Raw genomic sequence first — 13,226 nt, forward strand, 5'->3', positions numbered from 1 at the left:
CCAGTTCAGACTAGAGAAGTTAGATATCAGGGAAAGGCTTCCTAGAAGTGAAACTGAAACTGAGTCCTAAAGAATGAGCAGGGGTTCAAAGAAGGATGCGTGGCTTTCCTGGCTGGAAGAGAAACACATACGAAACCTAAAATCAGAGAGTGGCTTTTCAGGGCATTGGAGGCGTTTGACTGGTATGCAAGGTCAAACAGGAGAGAAGGTGAGTTGTGACTCTAGAGATGCAGGGCTGGGCCCCGGACCAAGTTAAGAGTTCAGACCCTGTGCTGTGCACAGAGCCACAGAGGCGCTCCAAGCAGGGGAGTGACAGGGACAGATGTGCAGTTTACAAAGGTCCTGCGCAAGTGTATCAGCCAGATAAGGGACCCAAATCATGTCCAATGATCCAGTGCACAGAACTGCAGGTCTTTGGATGTCAACTGAGGTGGGGACCTAGAGCCTGGGGCCCATCACAGGCAGTCTCAGCCCCTTGAACTGTAGTTCACCGCCTTTATTTTCTCCTCATCCCCCCCCACTCCTCCTGGTTCAGGCTGGAACCGTGGCCTCTGCAGCTCCCTCCTCCCGAGTTTTACCAGCCTGCTTGGCCCGAATCTGAGGCTGGCTTCTGAATGGGAGGAGACTGGCCAGGGAGAGGCAGCAACTGGGACTTCAACAAGCTGCACTGGCGCTAGAAAAGGGCAGAGGTGAGAACTAGGCAGGGCAGGGGAGGTGCATGGGGTAGGATGTGCCCTCTTACCCCAGGCCTTAGCACCTGCTGTTCCTTCTACCTGGAACCCTCTGCTCCCCACCTCCCTCGGGCACGGCACCTCTGCATTGTTCAGGCTTCAGTTCAGCTCCCTTCTTCCAAGAACCCCTTGCTCTGACTCCACACCCTGGGTAATGTCTCAGCCATGTGGTGTGACACCTTCCGGTTTGTGCCTTCACACATCTTATGGAGTGACAGTTGTCAGTTTACGTGACTGTTTCTCCCAGCTGGCTGAGAGCTCTGTGGGGTGGGGAGGCATTCTGTCTTACTGATCTTTGCATCCCAGCACCCAGAACCATGCCTGGCACATGTTAGGTTCTCACTATAGAAATGTTGGTTGGATGGATGGGTGGGTGGATAGAAGGATGGCTGAAGACATGAGTGGATGAGTGATGGGTGAACGGATAGATGAGTGGGTGGGTGATGGACGGATAGGTGGAAGCATGGGCAAGATGGGTGGGTGAGTCCTAGAATGTTCTCAAGGCAGGATGCTGGCTTCCATGACTACTGTGGGCCATCTCCCTTCCAAGAGCAATTTCCTCAGCAGCCCTGCTGGAGAAGACACAGGAGACCTCATCTCCTGTATACTAATCCTCCAAATAGTACCATTCAGTCCTGACCACTGGGCAGCTCTTTCATTGAGGGCGTGCTACGGGTTTAGGGGAGGGGGAGGTGTGAGTCGCAATCTCAGCTCAGGCTGTGTGACCCATGGTGAGTTACTTACCCTTTCTGGGCCTTAACGGTCCCATCTATCAAACCAAGGGCTCAGTATAGATGTCTCTTCAAATATAAAAGGTCCAATTTTGGTGTAATGTTTAAAAATACTTCATGAGTACAGTACATTTTAAAGAGTATATTTTCTATTGTTGTTACCAAAAAAATCAAATGATGCCAAACCATGTAAACAAAAAAAGGCTCATCAAGTTTGTTTGCTATACTTTGTATTAAAAATAGCTTACTCTCAAACACCATATTCTTGAAAAAAAAAATTTACACTCCATCACCATGAGAGAGTCCATGGCCAGTTCGTAACATTTAAGAGTCTTGCCAATAACACTTCCAGCTCCAGCATCCAGATCTCTGAATCCGTTCTTTCTCATAGGCCCTATTAAGTTAGGATAGCACTTGCCCTGCTGAGGTCCAGGCTGCCTGAGGTGGGAAACAGGGATGACAGTGACTCAGAAAGAGGCCTGAGGGTCACTCAGTCTGCTGCTGGTAAGAAAGACCTGGACACCTATACATAATCCCACGTGACCTAAATCCATGAAAGCTAGCCTCTGACGACCACGCCCTCTCCATTTATTTCAACAGATCTCCTCGCTTTGAGATCTTCTGAACTGCAAGAGCTGCAGAAACCAGTCCCCTCTCTGGGCTTCAGTGATGAGCATAAAGACAGCCCACTTGCCCTGAGAAACAGTATAATCTCCAGCCAGTGAAAGCTCATCCTTTATTCACCGGTACTGCCCTGGGCCTATCTGGTCCTGGGCGCTGCCCTCCAGGGAAACTGTGCAGACAAGCAAACAAGTGCGGTGAAATGTTGCAAATGCTATGATTCCTATGAGCCTGGATTTTTGCAGGAACAGTTAGGGGATGACTTTGAAAAAGGCTAAAAAAAAAAAAAAAAGTGGTATCAAGGCTTTCTACCATCCTGTTGAGGAGGAGGTGGGGGCACCCTCGGGGGATTGAGGATGGAAGTCAGATTGCTTACAATACTTGGGTCCCTCCCCAGACTCCAAGAGGCCTCACAAGCCTCCAAGTGCAGAGGAATCGCCTGCAGAGCAGTCAGGAGCACATTCGGCTTTGGCAGGAGTGGGGCTGAGGTTCTGCAAAGTGGAAAGCGTGAGAGGGAGCGGGGGGTGGGGGTGGAGGCAGAGAGGAAGCACGTGCAGGGTGAGGCTTGGCGACCTTGTGTCCGGGCAGCGGCAGTGAGGACAGGCAGGAGTCCAGGCCCCAGCAGCCGGTGACGAAGGATGGGTTACCAACTGCACTTTCACAGGTCAAACGTCTCTCCCCACCCTCAACTGTGAGCTTCTAGGGCTCGGACGGCATCTCGGTCATCTCTCCATCCTCCACTGGGCCCTGGAAATCTTGGTAGAACAGCCTGAGATCATCCCCCCGCTTCTCAAAAATGGACCCAACACTGGCCTTCACTCCCAATAGCACAAGATTGGAGGTGAGCACGACGAGATGTTTTCCTCTTCTACCCGCTAGGGCCCGCAAATCTCAACTCCAACCGCATCTTGGTACCGATGGGCAACCCACTGGGCAAGGTCTGGACACACACGGAATTTTCTGGCCAGAGCCTGCCATCGGGCCCCTCCAGCCCTCTGCTGTGACAATCAGACCCGCACAAACAAGTAAAGTGTGGGTCAAGGGGGTGACGTTTTACTCAAGTCCGTGCAACCAGTATAAGACAGAACTATTAGCCAAACTGCAGCCCCAGATGGGCGTTCTTCCTACCTGCTGGAAACGTCTCTGCTGGAAGCCTGAGAGGACAACGTGACTCCAGCTAAGTGACGCCCGTGTGTACAGTCCAGCTGTCCTTTCCAGGCTTCAAGACAGCTCTATCCTGACCGTCACTCCGTTTTTTCAGATGGTCAATTCCCTTTCTTGTGGGAAATAACAGCAGGCAGTTGTTTGTGCTGACTTACAATGACTTTGACGAAATAAGGAGCTGGAAACCATGTTAGTCCCTAGTTCTGGAGATTCTGCTCCCCGCTGCGTGACACCCAAGAGCCTGGGAACCACCGCAGGCCAGCCCTGCCTCCCCGAGGGCACTCCCCCGCATCTCCTATCCTGCCCCTTCTGTAAAGCCCTCCTCCTTTCAGAAACGCATCTTTGTGAACTAGAGGCTGGGGTCGCCCCACAACATCTAAATTTAAGCTTAAAAAAGACGGTGGAGGTTTTCAAGCAGTGATGTCACAGACACTTTGCAATTTCACTGCAAGTTCATCACACTTCATTTTTTTCCCAAAAAGTTTTACAGTGACCGCTGTACAGGACTTTGGTGGGAATCGCGGGCTTCCCCTCGGGGAACTGGCCAAAGGAGCACTGCCCCCCAACCTTAAACTGGGGAGCCACTGCAGGGCTGGGATCATGAAAACACCCCCCTTAACTGTTCTGCACGATCACTTTTTAGGGGTACAGTCAGCACGGGAGCACTTTGAAAAGAGAAGAGCTCATGTTTATGGATGACAAAGGCAATCGCCCAGGATGCAGGACACGGGGGTGACAGCACCCCACTCTCTTCTTGGGGGGTGGGGTAGGGAGGGTGGGGACAAACTACCGGGTGGGGGAGGGCAATTAAAACACAACAAACCAACCTTTAAATAGTAACTTTTAAAAATATAAAAACAACTCATTACAATGACTTTTCATTTTCTCTTTTCTTCAGGAATCAATTTGTCTTCTACCCTCGCCCCCCCCGTGGCGAGAGCCTTAACAAGAGGTGGTAGCTGAGCATCTGAGACCCAGAGAGAGAGAGAGAGAGAGGAAGAGAGACACAGACAGACTCTGGACACCCCTCCCGAACCCTAGAAAGGGAAGGGCACCTTGCCTGTCTCTGCAGCCTCCTGCACGAGGTCGGGGGAGAGACTCACCTGGGAGCAAGAGCATTGGAGAGGGGGTTCACCAGAGCCCCTGCTTCCTTCTCACCAGACGGAATCACACATTATAAAATAATCCATAAAAATGCAGTATAAAAACTATCTTCCATATGCTACATCCACAGAGAGCCCACCACCAGCACTCACGACGGCCTTTAGCTTTTCCTTAGAAGAAAAAATAAGACCAAAAGGAAAAAGAAAAAAAACAAGAACCAAAAACAAACAAAAAAAAAACCCAACCCACCAAAATCCTAATACCTCAGAACATTTTGGTACCAAAAAGGGGCACCTGCAGGAGATGATATTCTACCTGTAAGCTGTCGGGGCTCCTAAGAGAGACAGGAAGCTATGAGAAGTCTGCCCAGGGTGCCCCCAGCCCAACCCCGGGTCCCCTCTCCCCACTGCCCTGCCCGCGGTGGAGGTGCTGGGAAGGTAAACCTCGGACTCACAACCCTGCAGGTTAGATACACATCTTCCTTCTAAGGAGAGAGAAAGGGTCAGAGGCAGGAAAGGGGGGAGAAGGCATTTTATGAAAGGACATTGCTTCTAATTCTTTTTATTCAAATTAAAAAAAAAAAAAAAAAAAAAAGCACCCACATCAGTTGCTATTTTTTCTCTGGTAGCTCCCTGAGCTGAGTTGCTATGCTTTTCTCTAATTTTGTGTCCTTTTCAGGTTGTGTCTGAAGATTAAGAAAGGCCGGAGACAGAGTGCCTTTGAACTTCCGTTTCTCATCACCATAACCAAGTGTGCACCAAAGAGAGACTGGGGGGGCGGGGGGCCGAGGGGGGAGAGAGAGAGTGAGAGAGTGAGTGAGTGAGTTTCAGACACCTGAGAGGGGAGCGTGGAGCTCAGGAGGCCTCAGAAAAATCCGCTGTTTCTGCTGCTGTCAGCCTGGGATGGCATCCATCTCAAGCTCTGTCCGTCCATGAGTCTGTCTGGAGCTTGGTCCTGACACGCCCCAGGATTCCCAGGTCCACAAGGAGGAGACACACTCATCCGGGGGTACCTGCTGGCCAACCTGGCTGCCAGCCGTAGCGCTCCTCCTCCACTCCAGGAGTTTTCTCCCCATTTCACACCCTCTCCATTCTGCCCTCCCCTCCCCAGATGGGAATTTCTGTTTACAAAAAAAAAAAAAAAAAAAAAAAGCCACCACCACGAGTGGATTACAAATACAGCAGGCGAAACCCACGGCTGCCGTTGCCAGTGGAAGGAGCCTTCCCTCCCGCTGCCCCGACCAGTCCGTGATAGGAGTCTGTTATTTACACTTTTCACAAATCTCGTGCACTGCACAGCTGGGGCTGTGAACCCCCCCTCCCCCGGCACAAACGTGTGGTCCACACTTCAGTGTCCCCAAGCCAGAGTAGGGGACACATCAGAAAAAAGGGGAAGGAAAGAGATTCATGAGGGTGTCTGTGGGGAGCTGGAGCCACGAGCCTCCAGATAAATCTATGGGTAGCATCGGCCAGGGTCGTTGAGGGGAGGAGGAGGGGAGAAATCCATCGGAGTCCGTGAGGCACGTCAATCCGTGCCCAGGAGTCCCGACCCCGATGTGCGCGCCTTCTCAGCCCGTTGGAGCGCAGCGCAGGGCCGCTGGCCACCCGTCCTCCACATCCGCGGGGCCCCTCGCCGGGGTCTCCCTGGCACAGCCGAGTCTGTTTCTCCCAGAGTTTGACGGCCCTGTTACAGTCCTTGTTTAGTAGATGACCTCATAAACTGTGGCCTTCTTGTCACCAGAGCCTGTTACAATATATTTGTCATCCGCCGAAATGTCACAACTCAAGACAGACGAGGATTCCTTAGACTGGAGGAGGAGAGGCAGGAGGGGGCGGCGAGAGAAAGGACAAAAATTCACTTTCTGGTACTCAACTCCCTTTCAGCGCTCTCTGAATTCAAGCGCCCTGTGCCCGCCCTGGAGCGCACACCGCGAGGCCTTCCAACACAGTCCCTCCTGTCAGAGGGGCCCCTGCCACCTGCTTCCCCACAAGGAAGAGCTCATTCACAGGGCCCAAAGCGATCTTTATACTCAGCTCTGAGAAGCAAAACACAACACTTGAGCGCGAGCTTCCATCCTGAGTTTACAAACAGGAAGATGCGTTTCTAAGCTGGGAGCAGGTGTCAGCAGCCCGGACCCTCAGCCTGCTGGGCTAAAAAAAGGATTTGCACCTGACTTTTGAAGCATCCAATGTAACTAGAGATGCCTGAAAGTTATACGCGTGACACACCAGACGCCAGACTTCCCGCCTGGGTCCAGAACGTGGCTTGTTGGCTCTGAGAGCGAGAGTGTGACTGAGTGTGTGTGCGAGCCTCTGTGTGTGTGTGAGTGTGAGCAGGCAAGTGAGAGGGCAGTGTCAGGCCCCGGATCTTGAAAATTCATAAAAAGCCTCTTCCCTGTCTCCCATCTCCTTCTACACCCTCCTCCTGCCCTACCTTACTCCTAGCACTGAAGTGCTGAGATGAAATACGAATTTGCTGAAATATCACATAATGCTGCTCAGAAAAAAAGCTGCCCAGTTTGCTCAAATTCCCGGCGCCCCTCCTGCGAGGGCTCAGCGTGCTGGCCAGAGCCAAGAGCATGTTTTTACTCCTCCTTGCTCTAGAAATCCTACAAGAGCCCCTGCTTAAAAGCCCTTGCCCTGAGGGGCCAGATGCCATTAGCAGCAGAGTGTGCATCCCGCTGATGTGCCCAAGTCCAGGCCCTCGTCTCTGGGGACCCCATCTTGGACCCCCAGCAGGTTGGGGCTGGAAAGGGGCCGGGGCACGTCCCGCTTGACCACCCCCATCACTGTGGACAGGCCCCGACTCAGGGCAGAATCCAGAGGGGCACGCGGAGGGCGGGTGGTACCTGGAATATACTGGCTCCGTACGGTGTCCTCCAGGCGTTGAGAAGGTTATCTTTCCCAGTGCTCACAAACCACTTGCCTGCAGGTAGGAGGCAAGGGAAACATCAGGTTGTGTGCAGCTGCCCTCTAAAGCCAGACCCGCCCCACACGTGGCCAGCTGCCATGGAAACGCGGTGTGAACCGCTAACCAGCGCTGGGCCGACTCTGCACTCCTGAAAGGCATTTTGTAATCAAGACACCACACACACACACACACACACACCCACACACACAGACACACACACACACACACACCCCCACCCACCCACCCAGAGAACGCTTTTCTCTACAGTCAAGGGGAGGGGTGGGTGGGCTGGGATGGAGAAAAGGAGGATCTGTAGTTAATCACAGGGATTACACTTCCCCAAAAGAGTCTTTCTAAAGCCACTAAGGTCGACGGACCCATCTCCATTCTACTACTGAGAGACAGCAGGAAGTACTGGGGATGGCGCAGCTCTGAGTGGCTGGAGACCCAGCTGAAGGCGGTGGGGCTCTGCCTGGGTTAACGTCCCAGGGCTCCCAAAGCCATGTGGGGTGCCTGCAATTTCCGGTCCACAGAAAGACCCGTCTGCATTTAGAGAGGATTGGACAGGTCAAAGCTGCACAGCTAGTCAACTGGGCCGGCAGATATTTCAATCCAGGGCTATGGCCACCAAAGCCCGTGGATGGAACCACCTGGAGGCACTGCCCGCAGGGCTGTCAGTACCGTCCCTCTGCCCCGGGGCAGGAAGCTCTGGCTCTGACCTGGTGGCACAAGTGCCTGGTACCCTGTGGCAGTCTCTGCATCTGAGGATGCAGGGGGTGGGGATGCCAGATGGGGGATACCGGTCAGGGTCACAGGGCCTGGTTCTGGGACTGTGCTCACTTCGGGGCTCTGGCACTTCTCTAAGATTTGGGCCACATCTATGCACAGAGAACAGGCCAGGCCGCCCGGGGCTCCCACTCCCCCAGGCTCACCGCAGTAGGCGAATTTGAGGGACAGCACGCAGCTCTCGTGCAGGTGCAGCTGGTACTTGTCAGGCTTGGTGTGGTGCAGCACCTCCACGTTGCTGCTCTCCATGCCCACGGCCAGCCACTCCCCGGTGGGGCAGTAACCCAGCGAGAAGATCTGCAGGGAAGGGGCAGATGGAGATGAGCATCCCCCAGAGTGGGGGTGGGGGTGGGGGCTCCCAGAAGGCCCTGCTCAGGGACCTTGAGGGCTCAGAGTCCCTCCACTCCCTCCCCCAGCACCTCCCCACCTGCCATTTGCAACGCAAAGCCCCTCCCTACCCTCAGCCCAATAACCCCGGGGAACGGGATCTCATTTTTCATCCCCATTTGATAGGTGAGGAAGTTGAGGCTCAGAGAGATTGCTGACTCTAGAAGGTAGGCGGCAGAGCCAAGATTCAAACACAGATGTTTCACTTTCAAAGTTATTCTCAGTGACTTCTGCCTTTTCCTTAAGAAAAATATGAGTAAGTATAACGCTAACATATTAAATATGCAAGATTAAATATTAAAACAAGCAATAAAATAACAACAAAAAACATAGTAATACCTAGCACACATAGAATGCTTTCTCTGAGCCGGGCTCACAGCTAAGGCTTTTAGAGGGACCATTTCAGGGGCTCACACCAGACCCATGAGGTAGCTATGATTGTTCCCATTCCATGAATGAGAAAACCGAGGCCAAAGGGCTCAATGGTAGAGGAGCTGGGAATCAGGTCCGAGCAGGTGGGTCAAGTGTGTCCAATTCCAAAGCCTTGTCGATTCTCTCTCATTGCCACTTCCTCCGGGAAGATGGCTTCCTCCGTCCCAGATGGCTCAGGCTGGTCTCAGGTCCATCTGCGACAACCGCGTGCGCGTACCCCTTCGTCCGCTGACCCAGCCACTGGCACCCGGGGAGGGGAGGCCCCATGCTGCTCCGGTGGAGGGGAGGGGAGGGGGTCTCAGGCACACACCTGGGAGGTGAAGTCGTGCTGCTGCAGCTGCCGGCCCTCCCGCAGGTCCCAGGAGCGCACGGTGTTGTCCAGGCCTCCGGTCCACAGCTTGGTGCCGTCGTGGGAGATATCTATGCAGCTGGCCCCGTCCGTGTGGCCCTGGAACTGCCTAGAAGAACAAACAGGGACGGGGTGAGCCCCAGGGAAGCACCGACTGCCAAGTTGACAGCTGTCCCAGAGGAAAGACCAGGTCTGCCAGAGCAGAACAGGAAACTGAGATCCACGGTCCCCCAGGGAGCTCGCAGCAGAGCCAGGCCTGGGCCCCTCTCCCACTGCAGTCAAGGGTCTCAGCCGGGGACAGTCCGGGGGGCGCGGGTACACAACAGGGGAACCCGCTCAGCCCGACACTCCACGCCTCCTCAGCCCGCATTCGTTCCGGATGCACCGTCCTCGCCGCGCGTGAACCATGGCGCCCAGGCAGTAAAGCAGCTACGCGATGCTGTGACTGGTGCAGCCGGCCACACGCCCCTGAGGGCCGACGCTGGGCCCGGTGCCGGGGTCTGACTCCAAGGAAGGGCTTTACCCTGCCCGCTGCATGCAGGGAAAACCGAGGCGCGGGGGTTAAGTGACCTGCACAAGGTCCCAAGGAGGCAGGAGTCAAAGCCAGCAGCTCTGCTCCGGAGGCCCCGCACTTTACCACCAAGAGGTCCTGCTCGCTCCGCCAAGCTGGTCTCGACGCCTCTCCTCCTCCCGCCCTCTCTGTGTCTCCACTCATCTGAGTCCCGCGCTCCCAGGCCTGCCCCAGCTCCCCTTCTCCCAGGAGCCTTGTGCCAGCTCCTGGGCCACAGGGCCCTCCATGCTCTGCCCACGCCAGGCATCGGGCACAAGCTGTCTTTTCCCCCGGGTGCCCTCGCCTGTGCCGCTGTGGCCACCTCGCAGCACCTCGGACAGGCCAGGCGCAGCCTTCCCGAGGGTGAGGGCCCCGGCTCCCTCCCGCACCTCACCTGACCAGGGTCTGGTTGTGCAGGTCCCACACGGCGATGTTCCCGTCGCTACAGCAGGAGAAGCAGACTTTGGCATCGGGGCTGATGGCCAGGGCGTAGCAGGCCGGAGCCGAGGACGTCAGCTCGGCCTTGATGCGGGGCGTGGGCGAGGCCAGGTCCCAGATGGTGAGCGTGCTGGCCTCGCCGCCCACGATGAGCGTGCGCCCGTCGGGGAGCAGCTTGCAGGAGCGGATGTAGTTGTCCCTGTTCTGCAGGGGAAGGGGCTGTGTTCAGCACGGCCCTCCTCCCGTCCCGGGGCTGCGGAAGTCACGCCCAGCAACACCGAGCACCCTCGCGGCTTCTGCTCGCTTCCCGCCCTTAATCACGGCAGCTGCCGGGCCGACCCTACTCCTCGTGCACGCCCTGTCAAACTTTCCCTCGTGTCTCCACAAACCCCCGGAGGTCAGTACCGTCTCCCCTTACAGATGACGAAAGCGGGGCTCAGGGAGGTTTGCCCGCTTGTCCAAAGCGGCTCAGCCAACACAGGGCTGAGGCAGGCCAGGTGGGAGGGGCTCTCCCGCCGACACAGGCTGCTCGGCTGTCGCAGACCAGTTAGAAGAGATGCCCGCAGCCCCGGGGTCCTCACCAGGCAGTCCAGCTGGGAGACGGGGCTCTTGCTGCCCGGCTGGCTGATGTCCCAGATCTTCACACAGCCCTTGCCCCCCGTGTACACGTGCCTCGTGGGGTTGCTGATGGTCACCGCGCACACCACCTCCCCGTGGCTCAGTGTGCTGATCTGCCGGGCGTGCCTGGGGATGCCGGGGCCTGCCAGGGCGTCGTGGGGGAAGGGCACGGGCTGCATCTGCCCGTCAGCACTCACGTGGAAAGAGTAGGCTCTGAGAGGGGGAGAACCACACTTCTGCCATCTTCTGCCCTCTAACAGTTCCCACAGGTCCTGCCCAGTCTGACCAGCGCCTACCCCTGCCTGGTGCCCCCGCCTCCAGGTGTCCTCTCCCCCCAGATCTTAGGGAGCCTGGTAACCCCAACCTCCTTGGCCTGGCTCCACCAGGGTGGAGACTGCTACACAGCCCAACCTTGACGTCTGCCCCTGCGTCCAGATCCTTGCTCCAAACCAGGCTGCCTTGGGACATCCCTTCTCCCCACCTACAGACTCCCTAACACACTGACCCCAGAAAGGACCCAGCTTGAATGCCAGCCCTCCTCTAGGAGCCAGTGGTGTCAGGGAGGAAAATCTGTTTGCCATCCCCCAAATGAATCACAGAGCACACCTCAGAGCCAAGGGTGAGCCAGTGTGGTCTGCCTGCTGTTTCAGGTGCCAGCTGGGGGTAGAACCCACAGGAGCCCCCAAGGCCAGTGCAGCTCCACGGCGTTTGGTTGGGAGGCCCTAGCATCTGAACTGTTCCTTCCATCTCAGAGGCCAGGGACCACACCCTCAACCCCAACCCTGTCTCGTTCCCCTTTCAAAGGGAGCCTGGCGGCTGATCAGGAGTGTGGCCGTTGCTAGAGTTGCAACCTGGCCTATGGGTACACCTAGAGGAACAGACACCTTTCCCCAGGGGAGGTCCACCAGGACAGGGGATGGGCGGGTGGGTTGTGAGCTCTCCCCTGCCCTCCCCACGGAGCAGAAAATAAGTATAGCCAAAGCTTACGGTTTTCCACCAGGAATGGAGGCCAGGCTTGAGGGCAGGCCCGTGGCCCGCATGGGGGGGTGAGGGTCAAAACCAACCTGCAAAGCAAGACAAGGCCAGCCCTTAGTGAGGGGTGCCGCCATATGGCCCCCACTATACACTGCCCCCTGCCCCTGCCATTGGCTTCCTCCTCCACCACTTCCTGTCCCACCCTCACAGCGCTGCCTCTTCAGAACGTGAGACAGCCAAGTAGAGCAGAGGTCCTTGTTCCCGAGAGGACACAGGCCCAGGAGGGCCAAGTGCCTTGCCCGGGACAATGGCAGGGACAGGATGGTGGGCCAGACCCCCCAACTCTGAACCAGTATCTTCCACCTCCACGCCCAGCTCGTTCTCCCTGCTCTGCGAGGTGGAGCTCGCCCCTGCCCCACTTTGTTCCCTCGCCTGGTGTCCCAGTGGGCCTGTCCTGTGGAGAGGAGGCCACCTCGGGTTCAGGAGGTCAAAAGAGAAACCATCTCCTGGAAGAGGATCCCTCTCTCTGTCAACCCAAGTCTGAACGACTCTCAATAACAGCAGACACATCTTGGCATAACAGGCAACTTGCCAAGTCCCTGCCTTGTGGACGTCACCTGACCCACTGTGGGATTCCCACCCCCAAAAAGCCCAGAAAGGGAGGTGCCAGCCGCACCTCCCGGATGGAAAGGGGCAGCCCAGGGAGGGTGTGCTGCGAGGCCACGTGGCGACTGTCGGCCAGCAGGGCAGGACCCAGGTCTGCTGACCCCCGAGCCTATCACTTTCTTCTTCCTAATGAACACTCTGCTCCAAAGGCAGCTGCCTGGTCGCTGGACCCGGAGGGTCCCCTTTGGTATGCAGAAAGGGCCTCCCTCCCCCCTCCCCCAATGCTTGCCCAGCCCCCCCAAAAAGGAGCCAAAAGGTCTACGTACAGCTCCAAAGCTCACCATTGGCGATCGGCCATAGGCGGCAGCGGCGGCGGCGGCGGCGGCGCTCATCTGGGGTGGGATGTTGTGGAGGCCGGCATAGGCGCTGGGGCTGGTGAGGGAGCCGTTCATCTCGTGGTGGCTCATCATGGCAAAGGGCGCGGCGTAGGAGCTGGTAATGGAGATCGGCGTGCGCAGGGCCGAGGCTGCGAGGAGGCGGGCGTCAGCTGGGAGAGGCCGCCCAGGGGAGTGGGCCCCACCCCTCCGTCCAGGAGGAAGCCCAGGCCACCAGGCTGCCTCCTGGCCCGGCAGCAATCCTTCCTGTGTTCTAAAGCTGCCTACTCCAGGCAGTCCTCCCAGACTGAACCCACCTATCAGAGATCCCATCTTCACTGCCTAAGAAGATCTGAGCTGGGAGATGTGCCCATCTCTTTTTACAGAGCAGGACTTGGAGGCCCACAGAAGAGGGTTGTTCAGAGCCTCACAGAACTAATGACAGAGTCA

General features: G+C 56.5%; 1 protein-coding gene across 7 annotated transcripts in view; it reads right to left on the reverse strand.

The window, feature by feature from the left end:
• Nucleotides 1-5,479: 5,479 nt before the first annotated feature.
• The window catches only part of TLE3 (TLE family member 3, transcriptional corepressor), a 47,800-nt gene continuing 40,053 nt past the window's right edge, over nt 5,480-13,226 (reverse strand). For 4 of the 7 annotated variants that reach the window (XM_057723110.1, XM_057723107.1, XM_057723109.1 and 1 more), the window contains 8 exons: nt 12,729-12,928; nt 11,809-11,885; nt 10,785-11,034; nt 10,160-10,407; nt 9,177-9,324; nt 8,194-8,344; nt 7,200-7,276; nt 5,480-6,158 (listed from right to left, as the gene is read on the reverse strand). In XM_057723110.1, the coding sequence (XP_057579093.1) occupies nt 6,051-6,158; nt 7,200-7,276; nt 8,194-8,344; nt 9,177-9,324; nt 10,160-10,407; nt 10,785-11,034; nt 11,809-11,885; nt 12,729-12,928 (1,259 nt within the window). In that variant the 3' untranslated portion in view covers nt 5,480-6,050. The remainder of the gene's footprint in view (nt 6,159-7,199; nt 7,277-8,193; nt 8,345-9,176; nt 9,325-10,159; nt 10,408-10,784; nt 11,035-11,808; nt 11,886-12,728; nt 12,929-13,226) is intronic. The other 3 variants (XM_057723111.1, XM_057723108.1, XM_057723106.1) reach the window with 1 other exon arrangement.

This window comes from Hippopotamus amphibius, chromosome 2, assembly GCF_030028045.1.
Source record: "Hippopotamus amphibius kiboko isolate mHipAmp2 chromosome 2, mHipAmp2.hap2, whole genome shotgun sequence".
NCBI classification, from domain to species: Eukaryota; Metazoa; Chordata; class Mammalia; order Artiodactyla; family Hippopotamidae; genus Hippopotamus; species Hippopotamus amphibius.